Source organism: Oncorhynchus nerka, linkage group LG17 (genome assembly GCF_034236695.1).
Source record: "Oncorhynchus nerka isolate Pitt River linkage group LG17, Oner_Uvic_2.0, whole genome shotgun sequence".
NCBI lineage: Eukaryota > Metazoa > Chordata > Actinopteri > Salmoniformes > Salmonidae > Oncorhynchus > Oncorhynchus nerka.
In genome coordinates this window covers 1,626,008-1,652,649 of record NC_088412.1, presented here as the reverse complement: position 1 = coordinate 1,652,649, position 26,642 = coordinate 1,626,008, and the positions used below count along the sequence as shown (strand labels likewise).

Below are 26,642 nucleotides of genomic sequence, written 5' to 3'. Positions count from 1 at the left end.
TCATTCGGTGAATCATGTGAGACTCCATCATTCGGTGAATCATGTGAGACTCCATCATTTGGTGAATCATGTGAGACTCCATCATTTGGTGAATCATGTGAATCATTTGTAACTAGTTTTAATACATTTTTTTTAGCAGCATTTCTATATTAAAGATTGAAAAAGAATCTGGTGCATTTCCCCCATATTCCATCCAGTTCACTTTATTTTTTTATAATATATTTACACTGGATCTTTCTTGAATAAATTCCTCCATTTCTTATTGTTTTTCCTCTAACTTATTCTGTGTCTCTATGGTACAGTTTTTATTGCTGTCCAACTGTACTGTTAGTCCTTCCATTGCCTTTGTTCATATGGACTCTTTTGATCTAAATGTCTTTAGTTTTATAGATGAGTACTGAATTGCAGGGCCTCTAAAAGCACATTTAAGTGTCCCATACAATACGGGGATCTGCTGTACCTATTTTATGTCTGAATGTTATGTCTGAAAAAGTCAGTTATAAATTATTCTGTCCTAGTTAAAAACAATTTATCATCTAGTAGGCTTTGATTAAATGTCCAATATCCTCACCCACGTGGAAATTCTGTAAGAGTAATATATATATATATATATATGCCAATTATGTGATGATCTGACCGCATTCTGGCCCCTATCAACACTTTTTAAACTTTTGGTGCCAGAGAGAATGGCATAAGAAAGTAGTCAAGAGGACTAACTTGATTAAGACGACTAACTTGATTAAGCCTCCGCCATGTATATCTCACTAGGTCAGGGTATTTAAGTCTCCATATATCCACTAATTCCAATATATCCATGACATTCATGATTTCCTTAAGTGCCTGAGGGTGATAGTTTGTAGTGTGATTTCCTTTCCGGTCCATAGAGGTATTTAAGAACGTATTAAAATCTCCCCCTCTCTGAATGTCTGAGTGTGACCCCCTCTTACTGCAGCTAGTGTTGCCAGCACTGCCACAGCCTGGGTGCCCCCCCCCCCTCCCCATGGGTTACTGCAGCTAGTGTTGCCAGCACTGTCACTACCTGGGTGGGGGAACCCCACCGGAATCCCCACCGGCTAGGTTAAAGGTCATCAAGGTTCTCATTAGCAGCTTGGAGAATTTCCTTGTATATTATGCTCTCCCTTTAGGGGGCTTTGGCTTAGCAGGACCAACCCTGCCAGGCAGGCTCAGAATCTTGAGTGGGCAGTGCTGCCATCCGGTTCTTGGTCACCTCCCTGACCAAGGCCCTTCTCATCAGATTGCTCAGTTTGGCAGGGCAGTGCTGCCATCAGGTTCTTGGTCACCTCCCTGACCAAGGCCCTTCTCATCAGATTGCTCAGTTTGGCAGGGCAGTGATCTCTTGGAAGAGTCTTGGTTCTTTAAAACGTCTTCCATTTAAGATGGAGGCCACTGTGTTCTTCGGGACCTTCAATGCTGTAGAAATGTTTTAGTACCCTTCCCCCAGATCTGTGCCTCGAAACAATCCTGTCTCGGAGCTCTGTGGACAATTCCTTTGACCTCAAGGCTTGGTTTTTGCTCTGACATGCACTGCCAACTGTGGGACCTTATATAGACAGTTGTGTGCCTTTCCAAATCATGTCCAATCAATTGAATTTACCACAGGTGGACTCCAATAAAGTTGTAGAAACATCTCAAGGATGATCAATGGAAACAGGATGCACCTGAGCTCAATTTTCGAGTCTCATTGCGAAGGGTCTGAATACTTTTGTAAATAAGGTATTTCTGTTCCTTATTTTTAATTTTTTAATAAATGTGTAAAACATTCCAAAAACCTGTTTTTGCTATGTCAATATGGGGAATTGTCTGTAGATTGCTGAGGATTTTTATTTACTTAATCAATTTTAGAATAAGGCTGTAACGTAACAAAATGTGGAAAAATTCAAGGGGTCTGAATACTTTCCGAAGGCACTGTACATAGACACATTGGTATTACTGAAAGCCAGTGGCACGTCGTTAGTAAAGATTGAAGAAAGTAAGGGGCCTAGACAGCTGCCCTGGGGAATTCCTGATTATACCTGGATTCTGTTGGAGAGGCTTCCATTAAAGAACACCCTCTGTGTTTCTGTTAGACAAGTAACTCTTTATCCACATTAAAGCAGGGTGTGTAAAGCCATAACAAACGTTTTTCCAGCAACAGACTATGATCGATAACGTCAAAAGCCGCACTGATGTTTAACAAATCAGTCCCCAAAATCTTTTTTTTTATCACTTTCTCTCAGCCAATGATCAGTCATTTGTGTAAGTGCTGTGCTTGTTGAATGTCCTTCCCTATAATCATGCTGAAAGTCTGTTGTCAACTTGTTTACTGTGAAATAACATTGTATCTGGTCAAACACCATTTTTTCCAGAAGTTTACTAAGGGTTGGTAACAGGCTGATTGGTCGACTATTTGAGCCAGTAACTTATATTGAAAATATGGCAGATAGGAGTGGCAATATCATCCTCTATTATCCTCAGTCATTTTCTATCCAATGTGTAATTTGAAGGGCTGTCCACATACTTTTGTATATCTAGTGTACCATAGGTACGGTCTCATTTTGTCATGACTAGTGGAGGCATTAACCCAGGATAGTAGGTAGGTCATACACGCTGAAGTTTAGTAACCACTAAACTGCTGAACTGGGTCTGAACTGGGTCTGAACTGGGTCTGAACTGTGTCTGAACTGGGTCTGAACTGGGTCTGAACTGGGTCTGAACTGGGTCTGAACTGTGTCTGAACTGGGTCTGAACTGGGTCTGAACTGGGTCTGAACTGAGTGGAAAACACTGTTAATATACATCTAATCCCACGATCAGGAGTTGGCTACAGATAGATCTGGGATCCGAGGTGTTAAAGGTTAAACCCCACTGGGTGCAGACGTCAGTTCAACGTCTAGTTTTGATTTGTGAATTCAACGTGAAATCAACAACAACAAAAATTCACATCCAATCGGTTTTCCACATTGATTCAACATCATCCAATCGGTTTTCCACATTGATTCAACATCATCCAATCGGTTTTCCACATTGATTCAACATCATCCAATCGGTTTTCCACATTGATTCAACATCATCCCATCGGTTTTCCACATTGATTCAACATCATCCAATCGGTTTTCCACATTGATTCAACATCATCCAATCGGTTTTCCACATTGATTCAACATCATCCCATTGAATTTTTTGGGGGTTGAAATGAAACAGTGAAACAACAGCCCAGTCTAGATCAGCAACCACTGAACTGCATCTGAGCTGGATGAAAAACACTTCATCTGGTCTCTTATGGTCGGTGTCACGTTATAGGAGACGGAAGGCAGCACTAACCATTAGCCAAGTCTCAGGTTCTCATAACCTGTGAGTATCAATGACCCCTGGTAACATTTTCCCATCTCCTCTCCTTCCCCGTTTCAGAGACCAAACGCGGTAATAATAGATGTCCAACCGTTTACTAGTCACAAGCTATCTAAAAAGGTAGAAACAAAGAGACAGACTATAGACGGATGGAGAAAAATATCAAACTGAAAACAATATGGGCGTCATTCTCAGACGAACTCAACTCAGTGTGTTCACCACTTCCTTCCTGCTGACACTTGTTTTTTTTATCTAATACAAGATCACAGGAAACATTACGCACCACGAGAAAACCACTGTTAGCCTTCTGACATCAATGTAATACATCAAGTAGCTGGCCAGTCAGTAGCAGTGTGTACTCAATATTTGGGTCCCACTTGAAATGGCATGCAGGTTATGAAGGCTTCATAAACGTGTCACAAAGCATCTATAACTGTATGTCATGCTCTATGAAGGCTTCATAAACACTACATCAATGTGTCACAAAGCATCTATTACTGTATGTCATGCTCTATGAAGGCTTCATAAACACTACATCAATGTGTCACAAAGCATCTATAACTGTATGTCATGCTCTATGAAGGCTTCATAAACACTACATCAATGTATCACAAAGCATCTATTACTGTATGTCATGCTCTATGAAGGCTTCATAAACACTACATCAATGTGTCACAAAGCATCTATAACTGTATGTCATGCTCTATGAAGGCTTCATAAACACTACATCAATGTATCACAAAGCATCTATTACTGTATGTCATGCTCTATGAAGGCTTCATAAACACTACATCAATGTATCACAAAGCATCTATAACTGTATGTCATGCTCTATGAAGGCTTCATAAACACTACATCAATGTATCACAAAGCATCTATAACTGTATGTCATGCTCTATGAAGGCTTCATAAACACTACATCAATGTGTCACAAAGCATCTATTACTGTATGTCATGCTCTATGAAGGCTTCATAAATGTTGCATAACTGTGGGACATAACCATTAATGTGAAACATGACATAGACCTGTGCTTTATAAAGGGTGACATAAGCAACGTTGAATAAAGGCCTTGTAAATTATATTATGTTGCTCTTGCTGCGGGCGATTCCCTGATCCACCTCTACGCAGACGACACCATTCTATAGAGCTTCAATGCCATACAGCACTCCTTCCGTGGCCTCCAACTGCTCTTAAACGCGAGTAAAACCAAATGCATGCTTTTCAACCGATCGCTGCCTGCACCCGCATGCCCGACTAGCATCACCACCCTGGATGGTTCCGACCTTGAATATGTGGACATCTATAAGTACCTAGGTGTCTGGCTAGACTGCAAACTCTCCTTCCAGACTCACATCAAACATCTCCAATCGAAAATCAAATCAAGAGTCAGCTTTCTATTCCGCAACAAAGCCTCCTTCACCCACGCCGCCAAGCTTACCCTAGTAAAACTGACTATCCTACCGATCCTCAACTTCGGCGATGTCATCTACAAAATGGCTTCCAACACTCTACTCAGCAAACTGGATGCAGTCTATCACAGTGCCATCCGTTTTGTCACCAAAGCACCTTATACCACCCACCACTGCGACTAGTCGGCTGGCCCTCGCTACATATTCGTCGCCAGACCCACTGGCTCCAGGTCATCTACAAGTCCATGCTAGGTAAAGCTCCGCCTTATCTCAGTTCACTGGTCACGATGGCAACAACCATCCGTAGCACGCGCTCCAGCAGGTGTATCTCACTGATCATCCCTAAAGCCAACACCTCATTTGGACGCCTTTCGTTCCAGTACTCTGCTGCCTGTGACTGGAACGAACTGCAAAAATTGCTGAAGTTGGAGACTTTTATCTCCCTCACCAACTTCAAACATCAGCTATCCGAGCAGCTAACCGATCGCTGCAGCTGTACATAGTCTATTGGTAAATAGCCCACCCATTTTCACCTACCTCATCCCCATACTGTTTTTATTTATTTACTTTTCTGCTCTTTTGCACACCAATATCTCTACCTGTACATGACCATCTGATCATTTATCACTCCAGTGTTAATCTGCAAAATTGTATTATTCGCCTACCTCCTCATGCCTTTTGCACACATTGTATATAGACTGCCCATTTTTTTTCTACTGTGTTATTGACTTGTTAATTGTTTACTCCATGTGTAACTCTGTGTTGTCTGTTCACACTGCTATGCTTTATCTTGGCCAGGTCGCAGTTGCAAATGAGAACTTGTTCTCAACTAGCCTACCTGGTTAAATAAAGGTTAAATAAATAAAAAAATTAAAAATTAAATTGAGGGTTCACAAAGCATTCATAACCCTGTCATGCATCTTGGTAGAGCATTTCAACACCAGGTTAGGGGGTTCAATTCCAAAGGACCACACATATGTAGAAATGTATTCCCACATTTTTTATTTTTATATTTGACCTTTATTTAACTGGGCAAGTCAGTTAATTAAGAACAAATTCTTATTTTCAATGACGGCCTAGGAACAGTGGGTTAACTGCCTGTTCAGGGGCAGAACGACAGATTTGTACCTTGTCAGCTCGGGGGTTTGAACTCGCAACCTTCCGGTCACTAGTCCAACGCTCTAACCACTAGGCTACCTGCCTCCTCTACACTCTAACCACTAGGCTACCTGCCTCCTCTACACTCTAACCACTAGGCTACCTACCGCCTCTACACTCTAACCACTAGACTACCTACCGCCTCTACACTCTAACCACTAGACTACCTGCCACCTCTACACTCTAACCACTAGGCTACCTGCCACCTCTACACTCTAACCACTAGGCTACCTGCCACCTCTACACTCTAACCACTAGGCTACCCTGCCACCTCTACACTCTAACCACTAGACTACCTGCCACCTCTACACTCTAACCACTAGGCTACCCTGCCGCCTCTACACTCTAACCACTAGACTACCTACCGCCTCTACACTCTAACCACTAGACTACCTGCCACCTCTACACTCTAACCACTAGGCTACCCTGCCGCCTCTACACTCTAACCACTAGACTACCTACCGCCTCTACACTCTAACCACTAGACTACCTGCCTCCCCTACACTCTAACCACTAGACTACCTGCCACCTCTACACTCTAACCACTAGGCTACCTGCCACCTCTACACTCTAACCACTAGGATACCTGCCGCCCCTACACTCTAACCACTAGACTACCTACCGCCTCTACACTCTAACCACTAGGCTACCCTGCCACCTCTACACTCTAACCACTAGGCTACCCTGCCAGCTCTACACTCTAACCACTAGGCTACCCTGCCAGCTCTACACTCTAACCACTAGACTACCTACCGCCTCTACACTCTAACCACTAGGCTACCCTGCCACCTCTACACTCTAACCACTAGGCTACCCTGCCAGCTCTACACTCTAACCACTAGACTACCTGCCACCTCTACACTCTAACCACTAGACTACCTACCGCCTCTACACTCTAACCACTAGACTACCTACCGCCTCTACACTCTAACCACTAGGCTACCCTGCCAGCTCTACACTCTAACCACTAGACTACCTGCCGCCCCTACACTCTAACCACTAGACTACCTGCCTCCTCTACACTCTAACCACTAGGCTACCTACCGCCTCTACACTCTAACCACTAGCCTACCCTGCCGCCTCTACACTCTAACCACTAGGCTACCTGCCACCTCTACACTCTAACCACTAGGATACCTGCCGCCCCTACACTCTAACCACTAGACTACCTGCCACCTCTACACTCTAACCACTAGGCTACCTGCCACCTCTACACTCTAACCACTAGGATACCTGCCGCCCCTACACTCTAACCACTAGACTACCTACCGCCTCTACACTCTAACCACTAGGCTACCTGCCACCTCTACACTCTAACCACTAGGCTACCTGCCACCTCTACACTCTAACCACTAGGCTACCTGCCGCCCCTACACTCTAACCACTAGACTACCTACCGCCTCTACACTCTAACCACTAGGCTACCTGCCACCTCTACACTCTAACCACTAGGCTACCTACCGCCTCTACACTCTAACCACTAGGCTACCTACCGCCTCTACACTCTAACCACTAGGCTACCTGCCGCCTCTACACTCTAACCACTAGGCTACCCTGCCGCCTCTACACTCTAACCACTAGGCTACCCTGCCACCTCTACACTCTAACCACTAGGCTACCCTGCCGCCTCTACACTCTAACCACTAGGCTACCCTGCCACCTCTACACTCTAACCACTAGGCTACCCTGCCACCTCTACACTCTAACCACTAGGCTACCCTGCCAGCTCAAAGTATGTGCTAAATTGGTTTCTGTAAATTGTATATATTATATTACTGTAAAAAAAAAAATCTAGGATGGTCCAGCTTCTTTCCCTCTTTGCATTGTCAATATTGGACCTGACCTCAACTTTACCCAACATGCTGTGCTGCAGGACTCTACAGTGGTCATGCACAACAAAAAACTTTGGCATTTTAAAATCAGTTTGAATTGTTTTGCCATGTAAAAAAAGCACTTTTCAGTAGAGCTCAAAGCATGCCATTCCATGAGCGCAGCAATTATTTTTCAACACGAATCAAATGAGCCCAAATCCGTCCTCCGTGACAACAAAATCATAAACAACAGAGTAGGGCTAATAAGTCCTTAGTTTTGGGGGTCATGCTCAGGTCAAACAATTTGGATAATTTATACTTTCATATTTACAAGTCCTATTCTAGACGATTCTTGAAGATCATTTAATCATATTGTTATATGTAGTAGAAAGCGATAGGTTAGAAGAAGCCTACATAAACCAACCCATAAAGTAAACTTTAACATCCATTTATGACCAGCTATGTAAACTTTAACATCCATTTATGGCCAGCTATGTAAACTTTAACATCCATTTATGACCAGCTATGTAAACTTTAACATCCATTTATGACCAGCTATGTAAACTTTAACATCCATTTATGACCAGCTATGTAAACTTTAACATCCATTTATGACCAGCTATGTAAACTTTAACATCCACATATGACCAGCTATGTAAACTTTAACATCCATTTATGACCAGCTATGTAAACTTTAACATTTATTTATGGCCAGCTATGTAAACTTTAACATTTATTTATGACCAGCTATGTAAACTTTAACATCCATTTATGACCAGCTATGTAAACTTTAACATCCATATATGGCCAGCTATGTCAACTTTAACATCCATATATGGCCAGCCATGTAAACTTTAACATTTATTTATCCTGCAATAGATGTTGTTCAATTGGTAACATGCATTGTTGTCTACTTCTAATGCCTCTTGAGGGGGAAAGTAATCTAAAAGTAACTGAATGTAATCAGATTACATTACTGAGTTTGGGTAAACCAAAAGTTACGTTACTGATTACAAGTTTGGACAGGTAACTAGCGGATTACATTTAGGAAGTAACCTGCCCAACCCTGGCTGTTAGTGAGAATTACTCTGGGGTTACATTGATGTAGTGTTTATGAAGACATTATAAACCCTTTATAAAGCCTGACATACGGTTATAGATGCTTTGTAACACATTTATGTAGTGCTTATGAAGGCATTATAAACCCTTTATAAAGCCTGACATACGGTTATAGATGCTTTGTAACACATTTATGTAGTGCTTATGAAGGCATTATAAACCCTTTATAAAGCCTGACATACGGTTATAGATGCTTTGTAACACATTTATGTAGTGCTTATGAAGGCATTATAAACCCTTTATAAAGCCTGACATACGGTTATAGATGCTTTGTAACACATTTATGTAGTGCTTATGAAGGCATTATAAACCCTTTATAAAGCCTGACATACGGTTATAGATGCTTTGTAACACATTTATGTAGTGCTTATGAAGGCATTATGAAGCCTTTATAAACTGAACGGGAGCGGGACCAGTATTTGGTTGTGGATGCCAATCACTGATTGCTGTTTGCTCATCTCATACAGAAGCTGTTGACTAACGACAGAAAAACACGGTTTGCCTAATCCCCCGAGTCAGATTGTTTCCAAAATATGACATGTATTGAGGAACCATGTGTGCAAGACTGGAAACCAAGGCTACTGTTTTCCTATCTCATACAGCACAGCCCTGCTGACGACATGATAGACAAGCTTTGCCTTCAGGTTTTCAATTTCTTCTGTCAATAAAATAACTTAATTAACAAAGAACAGTATTTGAGTCTGGAACAGCATTGTTTTATTCCAACTATCTTGACCTTCTAAGGCAACATATCTCTTAGCACAGGGTAGAGACTAGACTCTTGGCAGGGTAGAGGAGTTTTGAATCTATCTGATGAGGAGACAGCTAGCAACTCTTTGTCTCGTCACAGTCCCCAAGTCCAGAACAGACTATGGGAGGTGTACAGTCCTACATAGAGACATGACTACATGGAACTCTATTCCACAGTACTACATAGAGCCATGACTACATGGAACTCTATTCCACAGTACTACATAGAGCCATGACTACATGGAACTCTATTCCACAGTCCTACATAGAGCCATGACTACATGGAACTCTATTCCACAGTACTACATAGAGCCATGACTACATGGAACTCTATTCCACAGTACTACATAGAGCCATGACTACATGGAACTCTATTCCACAGTACTACATAGAGCCATGACTACATGGAACTCTATTCCACAGTCCTATATAGAGCCATGACTACATGGAACTCTATTCCACAGTCCTACATAGAGACATGACTACATGGAACTCTATTCCACAGTACTACATAGAGCCATGACAACATGGAACTCTATTCCACAGTACTACATAGAGCCATGACTACATGGAACTCTATTCCACAGTACTACATAGAGACATGACTACATGGAACTCTATTCCACAGTACTACATAGAGCCATGACTACATGGAACTGTATTCCACAGTACTACATAGAGACATGACTACATGGAACTCTATTCCACAGAAACTACATAGGGCCATGACTACATGGAACTCTATTCCACAGTACTACATAGAGCCATGACTACATGGAACTCTATTCCACAGTACTACATAGAGCCATGACTACATGGAACTCTATTCCACAGAAACTACATAGGGCCATGACTACATGGAACTCTATTCCACAGTACTAAATAGAGCCATGACTACATGGAACTCTATTCCACAGTCCTACATAGAGCCATGACTACATGGAACTCTATTCCACAGTTACTACATAGAGACATGACTACATGGAACTCTATTCCACAGTACTACATAGAGACATGACTACATGGAACTCTATTCCACAGTACTACATAGAGACATGACTACATGGAACTCTATTCCACAGTACTACATAGAGCCATGACTACATGGAACTCTATTCCACAGTACTACATAGAGACATGACTACATGGAACTCTATTCCACAGTACTACATAGAGCCATGACTACATGGAACTCTATTCCACAGTACTACATAGAGCCATGACTACATGGAACTCTATTCCACAGTACTACATAGAGCCATGACGACATGGAACTCTATTCCACAGTACTACATAGAGCCATGACTACATGGAACTCTATTCCACAGTACTACATAGAGCCATGACTACATGGAACTCTATTCCACAGTACTACATAGAGACATGACTACATGGAACTCTATTCCACAGTACTACATAGAGCCATGACTACATGAACTCTATTCCACAGTACTACATAGAGACATGACTACATGGAACTCTATTCCACAGTACTACATAGAGCCATGACTACATGGAACTCTATTCCACAGTACTACATAGAGCCATGACTACATGGAACTCTATTCCACAGTACTACATAGAGCCATGACTACATGGAACTCTATTCCACAGTACTACATAGAGCCATGACTACATGGAACTCTATTCCACAGTACTACATAGAGCCATGACTACATGGAACTCTATTCCACAGTACTACATAGAGCCATGACTACATGGAACTCTATTCCACAGTACTACATAGAGCCATGACTACATGGAACTCTATTCCACAGAAACTACATAGGGCCATGACTACATGGAACTCTATTCCACAGTACTACATAGAGCCATGACTACATGAACTCTATTCCACAGTACTACATAGAGACATGACTACATGGAACTCTATTCCACAGTACTACATAGAGCCATGACTACATGGAACTCTATTCCACAGTACTACATAGAGCCATGACTACATGGAACTCTATTCCACAGTACTACATAGAGCCATGACTACATGGAACTCTATTCCACAGTACTACATAGAGCCATGACTACATGGAACTCTATTCCACAGTACTACATAGAGCCATGACTACATGGAACTCTATTCCACAGTACTACATAGAGACATGACTACATGGAACTCTATTCCACAGTACAACATAGAGCTATGACTATATGGAACTCTATTCCACAGTACTACATAGAGCCATGACTACATGGAACTCTATTCCACAGAACTACATAGAGCCATGACTACATGGAACTCTATTCCACAGTCCTACATAGAGACATGACTACATGGAACTCTATTCCACAGTACTACATAGAGCCATGCCTACATGGAACTCTATTCCACAGTACTACATAGAGCCATGACTACATGGAACTCTATTCCACAGTACTACATAGAGCCATGACTACATGGAACTCTATTCCACATCAGGTAACTGATGCAGCAGTAGAATCAGATTTAAAAAGCAGATAAAAACACACCTTATGGAACAGCGGGGACTGTGAAGAGACACACACAGGCATAGACACATGCACACACACACGATAACACACACACTATACATACACACACACAAGGATTTTGAACTGTCAATATGTGGTAGTAGAGTAGGGGCCTGAGGACAAAAATGTAATGTGTTGTGGATGTATTGTAATACATTCAGACTGTCTCTATCCCACTATCTGACAGACTGTCTCTATCTAACAGACTGTCTCTATCCCACCATCTTACCTTACAGACTTGTGCTACTCTAGAGATCCAGGGATCAGCTTCAGGGCTGCTGTCAGAGTTCTTCTCCCTGAAGAAGATATATATCTTCTCCTTGTCCGGCTCCTCCCTACGTCTCACCCAGCAGGCGGAGATGAACGTGGGCTCTGGGAGGACAGGGAATATTAATCAATTAACCCATTCTTCTATAAAACACTCCAGTTATCATTTACAGTGTTCCACTACCTATCTAACGATTGCACAAAAAATGTTGCCAACAAAATTAACGAGAAACAAACATGTCGCATCTCATTACAGAACACATGGGTGTATCAGTTTATCAACAGAACACATGGGTGTATCAGTTCATCAACAGAACACATGGGTGTATCAGTTCATCAACAGAACACATGGGTGTATCAGTTTATCAACAGAACACATGGGTGTATCAGTTCATCAACAGAACACATGGGTGTATCAGTTCATCAACAGAACACATGGGTGTATCAGTTCATCAACAGAACACATGGGTGTATCAGTTTATCAACAGAACACATGGGTGTATCAACAGAACACATGGGTGTATCAGTTTATCAACAGAACACATGGGTGTATCAGTTTATCAACAGAACACATGGGTGTATCAGTTCATCAACAGAACACATGGGTGTATCAGTGAAACAACAGAACACATGGGTGTATCAGTTCATCACAGAACACATGGGTGTATCAGTTCATCAACAGAACACATGGGTGTATCAGTTCATCAACAGAACACATGGGTGTATCAGTTCATCAACAGAACACATGGGTGTATCAGTTTATCAACAGAACACATGGGTGTATCAGTTTATCAACAGAACACATGGGTGTATCAGTGAAACAACAGAACACATGGGTGTATCAGTTTATCAACAGAACACATGGGTGTATCAGTTCATCAACAGAACACATGGGTGTAACAGTTCATCAACAGAACACATGGGTGTATCAGTTTATCAACAGAACACATGGGTGTATCAGTTTATCAACAGAACACATGGGTGTATCAGTTCATCAACAGAACACATGGGTGTATCAGTTCATCAACAGAACACATGGGTGTATCAGTTTATCAACAGAACACATGGGTGTATCAGTTCATCAACAGAACACATGGGTGTATCAGTGAAACAACAGAACACATGGGTGTATCAACAGAACACATGGTTGTATCAGTTTATCAACAGAACACATGGGTGTATCAGTTTATCAACAGAACACATGGGTGTATCAGTTTATCAACAGAACACATGGGTGTATCAGTTCATCAACAGAACACATGGGTGTATCAGTTCATCAACAGAACACATGGGTGTATCAGTGAAACAACAGAACACATGGGTGTATCAGTTCATCACAGAACACATGGGTGTATCAGTTCATCAACAGAACACATGGGTGTATCAGTGAAACAACAGAACACATGGGTGTATCAGTTTATCAACAGAACACATGGGTGTATCAGTTCATCAACAGAACACATGGGTGTATCAACAGAACACATGGGTGTATCAGTTCATCAACAGAACACATGGGTGTATCAGTTTATCAACAGAACACATGGGTGTATCAGTTCATCAACAGAACACATGGGTGTATCAGTTTATCAACAGAACACATGGGTGTATCAGTTCATCAACAGAACACATGGGTGTATCAACAGAACACATGGGTGTATCAACAGAACACATGGGTGTATCAGTTTATCAACAGAACACATGGGTGTATCAACAGAACACATGGGTGTATCAACAGAACACATGGGTGTATCAGTGAAACAACAGAAGGTACTAACACAGAGGAACCCTGAGAGAGTTCCATCCAAATTACAGTGACCCCTCTTCCATGATTAACAGCCACAGAGGAACCCTGAGAGAGTTCCATCCAAACTACAGTGACCCCTCTTCCATGATTAACAGCCACAGAGCCAAGTCTGCCGCCTTAAATCATGACGTAGCTGGTAGCCTTGGCTTGGCAGCTATGCTGATACGCGGAAGAGTAGACGGAAAGATAAGGATTTCACTAATGAAGCTGTACTGTGATCTCTGATGCCAGACTGAGAATGAGACAGCGTCCCAAAAGCCACCCTTCCTCCTACACAGTACTTTTGACCAGGGCTCTAGTCTAAAAAAGTGAACCATATTGAGAATAAGGTGCCATTTGATGGGCTATGAAAAGCCACCTGACATTTACTCCTGAGGTGCTGAACTGCTGCACCCTCGACAACTACTGGTATTATTATTATCTGACCCTGCTGGTCATCTATGAACATTTGAACAACTTGAAGAACGATCAGGCCTTAAAAGCCATGTTCTGTTATGTTAATCTTAATCTTATAATCTCCACCCGGCACAGCCAGAAGAGGACTGGCCACCCCTCATAGCCTGGTTCCTCTCCACCCGGCACAGCCAGAAGAGGACTGGCCACCCCTCATAGCCTGGTTCCTCTCCACCCGGCACAGCCAGAAGAGGACTGGCCACCCCTCAGAGCCTGGTTCCTCTCTACCCGGCACAGCCAGAAGAGGACTGGCCACCCCTCATAGCCTGGTTCCTCTCCACCCAGTACAGCCAGAAGAGGACTGGCCACCCCTCAGAGCCTGGTTCCTCTCTACCCGGCACAGCCAGAAGAGGACTGGCCACCCCTCATAGCCTGGTTCCTCTCCACCCAGTACAGCCAGAAGAGGACTGGCCACCCCTCAGAGCTTGGTTCCTCTCTAGGTTTCTTCCTAGGTTCCTGCCTTTCTAGTGAGTTTTTCCCTAGGCACCGTGCTTCTACATCTGCATTGCTTGCTGTTTGGGGTTTTAGGCTGGGTTTCTGTATAAGCACTTTGTGACATCAGCTGATGTAAAAAGAGCTTTGAAAACTATTTGATTTGGGGTCTAACCTAAGTGCCAGGTCAGGGAAAGTTTCCTTCATGTTGACATCATCACATTAAAAAATTATCATCACATTTATACATTAACACATTGGTGCATTATCACAAACTTCTTTGGGATCGGTGTTCCGTCCACGGGGCAGTTGAGCTAACGTAGGCTAATGCGATTAGCATGACGTTGTAAGTAACAAGAACATTTCCCAGGACATAGACATATCTGATATTAGCGGAAAGCTTCAATTCGTGTTAATCTAACTACACTGTCCAATTTACAGTAGCTATTACAGTGAAATAATACCATGCTATTGTTTGAGGAGAGTGCACAGTTTTGACCATGAAAAGTTATTAATAAACAAATGAGGCACATTTGGGCAGTCTTGATACAGCGTTTCTAACAGAAATGCAATGGTTCATTGGATCAGTCTAAAACTTTGCACATACATTGCAAAATAAAAATTGTAGCTGGGCTGGAAAAATACATTATGGCATTTCTCTTGCATTTCAAAGATGATGGTACGGCAAAAAAAATACAAAATAAATTGTTGTTTTTTTTTCGTTGCATTATCTTTTACCAGATCTATTGTGTTATATTCTCCTACATTACCAGATCTAATGTGTTATATTCTCCTACATTACCAGATCTATTGTGTTATATTCTCCTACATTACCAGATCTATTGTGTTATATTCTCCTACATTACCAGATCTATTGTGTTATATTCTCCTACATTACCAGATCTATTGTGTTATATTCTCCTACATTACCAGATCTATTGTGTTATATTCCTCTACATTACCAGATCTATTGTGTTATATTCTCCTACATTACCAGATCTATTGTGTTATATTCTCCTACATTACCAGATCTATTGTGTTATATTCTCCTACATTACCAGATCTATTGTGTTATATTCTCCTACATTAATTTCACATTTTCACAAACCTCAAAGTGTTTCCCTTCAAATGGTACCAAGAATATGCAAATCCTTGCTTCAGGTCCTGAGTTACAGGCAGTTAGATAATCTACATTATCACATCAATACAATATATATTAATACATCACATTGATACATTATCAAATGTGTACATTAACACATTGGTGCATTATCACAGTAATACATAAACTAGTAATACATTATCACATCAATACATTATATATTAAAACATCACATTGATACATTATCACATCAACACATTATATATTAAAACATCACATTGATACATTATCACATCAATACATTATATATTAAAACATCACATTGATACATTATCACATCAACACATTATATATTAAAACATCACATTGATACATTATCACATCAATACATTATATATTAAAACATCACATTGATACATTATCACATCAATACATTATATATTAAAACATCACATTGATACATTATCACATCAATACATGATATATTAATACATCACATTGATACATTATCACATCAATACATTATATATTAATACATCACATTGATACATTATCACATTGATACATTATATATTAATACATCACATTGATACATTATCACATTGATACATTATCACATTGATACATTATCACATCAATACATGATATATTAATACATCACATTGATACATTATCACATTGATACATTATATATTAATACATCACATTGATACATTATCACATTGATACATTATATATTAATACATCACATTGATACATTATCACATCAATACATTATATATTAATACATCACATTGATACATTATCAAATCAATACATGGTATATTACTACATCATCACAAGAATACATTATCACCTCAATACATTATATATTAATACATCACATTGATACATTATCAAATCAATACATGGTATATTACTACATCATCACAAGAATACATTATCACCTCAATACATTATATATTAAAACATTACCACATTAATACATCAACACATTATATATTAATACACCATCACGTTAATAAAGTATCACATCAATACATTATATAGTTATACATCGTCACATGAATACATTATCACATTAATACATCATCATGTTAATACATTCTCACATTAATGAATGATATTATCACAGTATATAGTAATACATCACAGTAATACATTATCCCATTAATACATTATCACATCAACACATTATATATGAATACATTATCACCTCGATACATTATATAGTACACTATTATCACATTAATACATTATCCCATTAATACATTATATAGTACACTATTATCACATTAATACATTATCACATCAATACAATATATATTAATACACCGTCACATTAATACATTATCACATTAATACAATAAATATTAATACACCGTCACATTAATACATTATCACATCAATACAATATATATTAATACACCGTCACATTAATACAGTATCACATCAATACATTATACAGTAACACATTATCACATCAATACATTATATATTAATACATTATCACATTAATACATTATACAGTAACACATTATCACATTAATACATTATCACATTAATACATTATACAGTAACACATTATCACATTAATACATGATCACAGTAACACATTAAATATTAATACACCGTCACATTAATACAGTATCACATCAATACATTACATATTAATACACCATCACATTAATACAGTATCACATTAATACATTATCTCTCTTTACATACCGGTCACCCACTTGTCATACATCCATACATTGGTTCTGCTGCCAGCTTTCCTTCTGAACTGTAATGAGCTCCCATCGCTGTATAAAGGAGCTGCAGCATATAGGTCCCCCTCTAAAAGAACAGAACCCCACGTTACAACAAGGGAGCAGACATTCAATAATTCATTGCATCCTAGTAAACAATATACACATTTTATAAGGTATTTCTACTGGATTTGATTGGGTATGATCTTATGTCACACACAGAGACACACACAGACACACAGAGACTCACAGACACACACAGAGAGACACACAGAGACACACAGAGACTCACAGACACACACAGAGAGACACACAGAGACATTCAATAATTCATTGCATTTTTGTGAAAACGTACGTATTCAACGCCAAGGGATCTGATTGACCAACCTTTGGACTACATGACCAAAGGTATGTGGACACCTGCTCGTCAAACATCTCATTCCAATTCAAAATCATGGGCATTAATGTGGAGTTGGTCCCTCCCTTTGCTGCTATAACAGCCTCCACTCTTCTGGGAAGGCTTTCCACTAGATGTTGGAACATTGCTGCTATAACAGCCTCCACTCTTCTGGGAAGGCTTTCCACTAGACGTTGGAACATTGCTGCTATAACAGCCTCCACTCTTCTGGGAAGGCTTTCCACTAGATGTTGGAACATTGCTGCTATAACAGCCTCCACTCTTCTGGGAAGGCTTTCCACTAGATGTTGGAACATTGCTGCTATAACAGCCTCCACTCTTCTGGGAAGGCTTTCCACTAGATGTTGGAACATTGCTGCTATAACAGCCTCCACTCTTCTGGGAAGGCTTCCCACTAGATGTTGGAACATTGCTGCTATAACAGCCTCCACTCTTCTGGGAAGGCTTTCCACTAGATGTTGGAACATTGCTGCTATAACAGCCTCCACTCTTCTGGGAAGGCTTTCCACTAGATGTTGGAACATTGCTGCTATAACAGCCTCCACTCTTCTGGGAAGGCTTTCCATTAGATGTTGGAACATTGCTGCTATAACAGCCTCCACTCTTCTGGAAAGGCTTCCCACTAGATGTTGGAACATTGCTGCTATAACAGCCTCCACTCTTCTGGGAAGGCTTTCCACTAGATGTTGGAACATTGCTGCTATAACAGCCTCCACTCTTCTGGGAAGGCTTTCCACTAGATGTTGGAACATTGCTGCTATAACAGCCTCCACTCTTCTGGGAAGGCTTTCCACTAGATGTTGGAACATTGCTGCTATAACAGCCTCCACTCTTCTGGGAAGGCTTCCCACTAGATGTTGGAACATTGCTGCTATAACAGCCTCCACTCTTCTGGGAAGGCTTTCCACTAGATGTTGGAACATTGCTGCTATAACAGCCTCCACTCTTCTGGGAAGGCTTTCCACTAGATGTTGGAACATTGCTGCTATAACAGCCTCCACTCTTCTGGGAAGGCTTTCCACTAGATGTTGGAACATTGCTGCTATAACAGCCTCCACTCTTCTGGGAAGGCTTCCCACTAGATGTTGGAACATTGCTGCTATAACAGCCTCCACTCTTCTGGGAAGGCTTTCCACTAGATATTGGAACATTGCTGCTATAACAGCCTCCACTCTTCTGGGAAGGCTTTCCACTAGATGTTGGAACATTGCTGCTATAACAGCCTCCACTCTTCTGGGAAGGCTTTCCACTAGATGTTGGAACATTGCTGCTATAACAGCCTCCACTCTTCTGGGAAGGCTTTCCACTAGATGTTGGAACATTGCTGCTATAACAGCCTCCACTCTTCTGGGAAGGCTTTCCACTAGATGTTGGAACATTGCTGCTATAACAGCCTCCACTCTTCTGGGAAGGCTTTCCACTAGATGTTGGAACATTGCTGCTATAACAGCCTCCACTCTTCTGGGAAGGCTTTCCACTAGATGTAGGAACATTGCTGCTATAACAGCCTCCACTCTTCTGGGAAGGCTTTCCACTAGATGTTGGAATATTGCTGCTATAACAGCCTCCACTCTTCTGGGAAGGCTTTCCACTAGATGTTGGAACATTGTTGAGGGGACTTGCTTTTATTCAGCCACCAGAGCATTAGTGAGGCACTGATGTTGGGATGATTAGGACTAGCTCGCAGTCAGCATTTCAATTCATCCCAAAGGTGTTTGATGTGGTTGAGGTCAGGGCTCTGTGTAGGCAAGTCCACACTGATCTCGACAAACGATTTCTGTATGAACCTCGCTTTGTGCACAGGGGCATTGTTATACTGAAACAGGAAAGGGACTTCCCCAAACTGTTGCCACAAAGTGGGAAGTACAGAATTGTCTACAAGGTCATTGTACGCTGTAGATTTCCCTTCACTGGAACTAAGGGGCCGAACCATGAAAAACAGCTGCAGACCATTATTCCTCCACCAAACGTTATAGTTGGCACTATGCATTGGGACAGGTAGCGTTTTCCTGGCATCCGCCAAACCCAGATTCATCCGTTGGACTGCCAGATGGTGAAGTGTGATTCATCACTCCAGAGAACGCATTTCCACTGCTCCAGAGTCCAATGGCGGCGAGCTTTACACCACTCCAGCATTGCACATGGTGATCTTAGGCTTGTGTTCGGCTGCTCGGCCATGGAAACCCATTTCATGAAGCTCCAGACTAACAATTATTGTGCTGACGTTGCTTCCAGAGGCAGTTTGGAACTCGGTAGTTGCAACCGAGGACAGACGATCTTTACACACTACGGGCTTCAGCACCCGTGGGTCCCGTTCTGTGAGCTTGTGTGGTCTACCACTTCGCAGCTGAGCCGTTGTTGCTCCTAGACGTTTCCACTTCACAATAACAGCACTTAACAGTTGACAGGGGGGCAGCTCCAGCAGGGCAGAAATGTGACGAAATGACTTGTTGGAAAAGTGGGATCCTATGACGGTGCCACGTTGAAAGTCACTGAGCTCTTCAGTAAAGGCCATTCTACTGCCAATGTTTACCTATGGAGATTGCATGGCTGTGTGCTTGATTTTATAAACCTGTCAACAACGGGTGTGGCTGAAATAGCTAAATCCACTCATTTGAAGAGGTGTCCACATACTTTTGTGTATATAGTGTGTTATCTGCCACTGAACCACTGAACGTTAAGTTTGTAGTATAGGGAAGACAACAGTCGACAGCTATGTGCTCAACATACCTACAGTGAGGGAGAGTGCATTCTGGGAGTAAACGTAAGGAGAGAGTCCAGTGCCTTCGTAACTCTTTGCAATCTCAAATGTGTGATTGGGCATCTGAGAATACTGTGGCATAAACACAGGAAAAACAATCATCAACACAGGAACCAAAGATCACAGTGGGCGACTCACAAATGGCACCCTATTCCCTATGTACTGGACCTAGTGTTGGACTAGTAACCAGCAGGTAGCCTAGTGGTTAGAGTGTTGGACTAGTAGCCAGCAGGTAGCCTAGTGGTTAGAGTGTTGGACTAGTAGCCAGCAGGTAGCCTAGTGGTTAGAGTGTTGGACTAGTAGCCAGCAGGTAGCCTAGTGGTTAGAGTGTTGGACTAGTAGCCAGCAGGTAGCCTAGTGGTTAGAGTGTTGGACTAGTAGCCAGCAGGTAGCCTAGTGGTTAGAGTGTTGGACTAGTAGCCAGCAGATAGCCTAGTGGTTAGAGTGTTGGACTAGTAGCCAGCAGGTAGCCTAGTGGTTAGAGTGTTGGACTAGTAGCCAGCAGGTAGCCTAGTGGTTAGAGTGTTGGACTAGTAGCCAGCAGGTAGCCTAGTGGTTAGAGTGTTGGACTAGTAGCCAGCAGGTAGCCTAGTGGTTAGAGTGTTGGACTAGTAGCCAGCAGGTAGCCTAGTGGTTAGAGTGTTGGACTAGTAGCCAGTAGGTAGCCTAGTGGTTAGAGTGTTGGACTAGTAGCCAGCAGGTAGCCTAGTGGTTAGAGTGCTGGACTAGTAGCCAGCAGGTAGCCTTTTTTTTATTTTTTATAATTTTGACCAGGGCTCATAGGGAATAGGGGGGCATTTGACCAGGGCTCATAGGGAATAGGGGGGCATTTGACCAGGGCTCATAGGGAATAGGGGCATTTGACCAGGGCTCATAGGGAATAGGGGGCATTTGACCAGGGCTCATAGGGAATAGGGGGCATTTGACCAGGGCTCATAGGGAATAGGGGGGCATTTGACCAGGGCTCATAGGGAATAGGGGGGCATTTGACCAGGGCTCATAGGGAATAGGGGGGCATTTGACCAGGGCTCATAGGGAATAGGGGGGCATTTGACCAGGGCTCATAGGGAATAGGGGGGCATTTGACCAGGGCTCATAGGGAATAGGGGGGCATTTGAGACATGAAAACATATGATGGAACATATCAAATCATACTTTATTTGTCACATGAGCCGAATACAACAAGTGTAGACTTTACCGTGAAACGATGAATACAACAAGTGTAGACTTTACCGTGAAACGATGAATACAACAAGTGTAGACTTTACCGTGAAACGATGAATACAACAAGTGTAGACTTTACCGCGAAACGATGAATACAACAAGTGTAGACTTTACCGTGAAACGATGAATACAACAAGTGTAGACTTTACCGTGAAACGTTGAATACAACAAGTGTAGACTTTACCGTGAAACGATGAATACAACAAGTGTAGACTTTACCGTGAAACGATGAATACAACAAGTGTAGACTTTACCGTGAAACGATGAATACAACAAGTGTAGACTTTACCGTGAAACGACGAATACAACAAGTGTAGACTTTACCGTGAAACGATGAATACAACAAGTGTAGACTTTACCGTGAAACGATGAATACAACAAGTGTAGACTTTACCGTGAAACGATGAATACAACAAGTGTAGACTTTACCGTGAAACGATGAATACAACAAGTGTAGACTTTACCGCGAAACGATGAATACAACAAGTGTAGACTTTACCGCAAAACGATGAATACAACAAGTGTAGACTTTACCGTGAAACGATGAATACAACAAGTGTAGACTTTACCGTGAAACGATGAATACAACAAGTGTAGACTTTACCGCGAAACGATGAATACAACATGTGAAATGCTTACAAGGCCTTAACCAACAGTGCAGTTCAAGAAGAGTTAAGAAAATATTTACCAAGTAGGCTAAGGTAAATAATTATCATAAATGACATAGCAATCAATCATCACCATGCTGGGTGGCCGACCTGTGAACTATAGTGAGAAAGCCCTGCTCGGTGGCCGACCTGTGAACTATAGTGAGAAAGCCCTGCTCGGTGGACGATCTATGAACTATAGTGAGAAAGCCCTGCTCGGTGGCCGACCTGTGAACTATAGTGAGAAAGCCCTGCTCGGTGGCCGACCTGTGAACTATAGTGAGAAAGCCCTGCTCGGTGGCCGACCTGTGAACTATAGTGAGAAAGCCCTGCTCGGTGGCCGACCTGTGAACTATAGTGAGAAAGCCCTGCTCGGTGGCCGACCTGTGAACTATAGTGAGAAAGCCCTGCTCGGTGGCCGACCTGTGAACTATAGTGAGAAAGCCCTGCTCGGTGGCCGACCTGTGAACTATAGTGAGAAAGCCCTGCTGGGTGGACTAACTATGAACTATAGTGAGAAAGCCCTGCTCGGTGGCCGACCTGTGAACTATAGTGAGAAAGCCCTGCTGGGTGGCCGACCTATTAACTATAGTGAGAAAGCCCTGCTGGGTGGCCGACCTATGAACTATAGTGAGAAAGCCCTGCTGGGTGGACTAACTATGAACTATAGTGAGAATGCCCTGCTCGGTGGACTAACTATGAACTATAGTGAGAAAGCCCTGCTGGGTGGACTACCTATGAACTATAATGAGAAAGCCCTGCTCGGTGGACTAACTATGAACTATAGTGAGAAAGCCCTGCTGGGTGGACTAACTATGAACTACAGTGAGAAAGCCCTGCTGGGTGGACGGCTTTTCCACTTTCCTTAACACTCTCGGCTGTCAGCACATACTGTATATGTCTCCCCACAGGAGACAAGGTTCAATCCCGGTCTCCAACCTTCCTACTACAAGCATAAAATAAACAAATCCTCACCAGCTTCCAGCACTGGGGCTTGTTCCCATTGGTCCCACAGACAAACAGACTGTCCTGAAACTTCTGGATAACAGTGATGACATTCTTACATGGACCCTGGGAAAGGGTTAGAATCAGAACATTAGAATCAGAACGTTAGAATCAGAACGTTAGAATCAGAACGTTAGAATCAGAACGTTAGGGCTAATTGTTTATAAAAGCGTGTGTTGTGTATAGTGTCAAACATTAAACAAAAAAAGTTTGTAATCACAGTATATCGCTACAAAAAAAATTCTAAAGCAACCGTTGAAGGTCAACATTGTTAACAACACCAGTGAGAAAATCGACTCTCTTACTGCATGAGTTCAACCTGATCAACAACTAAATAGAAAGTAGGACTTTAAGCTTTGGGAAACAGATGAACAGTAAAGTTGGCAGGCTGTAAGTGACCCTAGAAAAACAGAGACGAGTTTAAGAGAGATTGAAAGAAAAGCCAAAGAAATCCAAGATAACTTAGACTTGGATATAGCACACCTAGCATCGAGGATAGACAACATGGAAGCCAAAACTACCAGTGGAAACCCAAACCCATTCACTAAATTAAACCCTGAAGCGTCCAACATCACAGCAGGCCAACCATTCAAACAAGGAGAGGATGTGATGGAGAGAGCTGGGTACTTCTGACAGAGGGATCCCGATGCAGGACATAGTAGCTGCAGAGTGGATGTAGACCTAGTAGCAGCAGAGTGGATGTAGACCTAGTAGCAGCAGAGTGGATGTAGACCTAGTAGCAGCAGAGTGGATGTAGACCTAGTAGCTGCAGAGTGGATGTAGACCTAGTAGCTGCAGAGTGGATGTAGACCTAGTAGCTGCAGAGTGGATGTAGACCTAGTAGCTGCAGAGTGGATGTAGACCTAGTAGCAGCAGAGTGGATGTAGACCTAGTAGCAGCAGAGTGGATGTAGACCTAGTAGCAGCAGAGTGGATGTAGACCCAGTAGCTGCAGAGTGGATGTAGACCCAGTAGCTGCAGAGTGGATGTAGACCTAGTAGCAGCAGAGTGGATGTAGACCTAGTAGCAGCAGAGTGGATGTAGACCTAGTAGCTGCAGAGTGGATGTAGACCTAGTAGCAGCAGAGTGGATGTAGACCTAGTAGCTGCAGAGTGGATGTAGACCTAGTAGCAGCAGAGTGGATGTAGACCTAGTAGCAGCAGAGTGGATGTAGACATAGTAGCAGCAGAGTGGATGTGAGACCTAGTAGCAGCAGAGTGGATGTAGACCTAGTAGCTGCAGAGTGGATGTAGACCTAGTAGCTGCAGAGTGGATGTAGACATAGTAGCAGCAGAGTGGATGTAGACCTAGTAGCAGCAGAGTGGATGTAGACCTAGTAGCAGCAGAGTGGATGTAGACCTAGTAGCAGCAGAGTGGATGTAGACCTAGTAGCTGCAGAGTGGATGTAGACCTAGTAGCAGCAGAGTGGATGTAGACCTAGTAGCAGCAGAGTGGATGTAGACATAGTAGCAGCAGAGTGGATGTAGACCTAGTAGCAGCAGAGTGGATGTAGACCTAGTAGCTGCAGAGTGGATGTAGACCTAGTAGCTGCAGAGTGGATGTAGACCTAGTAGCAGCAGAGTGGATGTAGACCTAGTAGCAGCAGAGTGGATGTAGACCTAGTAGCAGCAGAGTGGCTGTAGACCTAGTAGCAGCAGAGTGGATGTAGACATAGTAGCAGCAGAGTGGATGTGAGACCTAGTAGCAGCAGAGTGGATGTGAGACCTAGTAGCAGCAGAGTGGATGTAGACCTAGTAGCAGCAGAGTGGATGTAAACCTAGTAGCAGCAGAGTGGATGTAAACCTAGTAGCAGCAGAGTGGATGTAGACATAGTAGCAGCAGAGTGGATGTGAGACCTAGTAGCAGCAGAGTGGATGTAGACCTAGTAGCTGCAGAGTGGATGTAGACCTAGTAGCTGCAGAGTGGATGTAGACATAGTAGCAGCAGAGTGGATGTAGACCTAGTAGCAGCAGAGTGGATGTAGACCTAGTAGCAGCAGAGTGGATGTAGACCTAGTAGCTGCAGAGTGGATGTAGACCTAGTAGCAGCAGAGTGGATGTAGACCTAGTAGCAGCAGAGTGGATGTAGACCTAGTAGCTGCAGAGTGGATGTAGACCTAGTAGCAGCAGAGTGGATGTAGACCTAGTAGCTGCAGAGTGGATGTAGACCTAGTAGCAGCAGAGTGGATGTAGACCTAGTAGCTACAGAGTGGATGTAGACCTAGTAGCAGCAGAGTGGACGTGAGACCTAGTAGCAGCAGAGTGGACGTGAGACCTAGTAGCTGCAGAGTGGATGTGAGACCTCTGAGGAACTCTGTCGTTTTGGTCTCTCCACTGTACATAAGCTGCCATTTTATCTGTTTATACCACCTCCAATGGCAGTTTAGAATTCATCTCCAATCTAAGTTAATTTTTTTATTTTTTATTATTGAGCAACAGGCTTAGAATTTATCTAGGTTTAAAGTGAAAACTAAATTTAGATTAGAGGAAGGATTTCATTTAACTAGGATTAGTTGGTGTGTGACAAGATTAATAGATAAAACCTTGATTTAAACCAGTTTAAGAGGTTATCCATGTTGGTGCAACTCACCCACAATGTGGGCTGGGCATCATGCAGGCGCATGACATTATAATAAAATCAATCAATCAATCAATCAATCAATCAATCATATTAATA

The 26,642-nt window shown here is 42.3% G+C and overlaps 1 protein-coding gene across 1 annotated transcript in view; it reads right to left on the bottom strand.

Annotated features, from left to right (window-relative positions):
* sema7a (semaphorin 7A (JohnMiltonHagen blood group)) overlaps positions 1–26,642 on the bottom strand; it is a 99,200-nt gene that overhangs the window by 46,821 nt on the left and 25,737 nt on the right. The window contains exons 4-7 of the mRNA XM_065002836.1: positions 23,938–24,033; positions 21,061–21,163; positions 17,890–18,000; positions 12,333–12,475 (exon numbers count right to left, since the gene is read on the bottom strand). Of these exons, the coding sequence (XP_064858908.1) occupies positions 12,333–12,475; positions 17,890–18,000; positions 21,061–21,163; positions 23,938–24,033 (453 nt within the window). The remainder of the gene's footprint in view (positions 1–12,332; positions 12,476–17,889; positions 18,001–21,060; positions 21,164–23,937; positions 24,034–26,642) is intronic.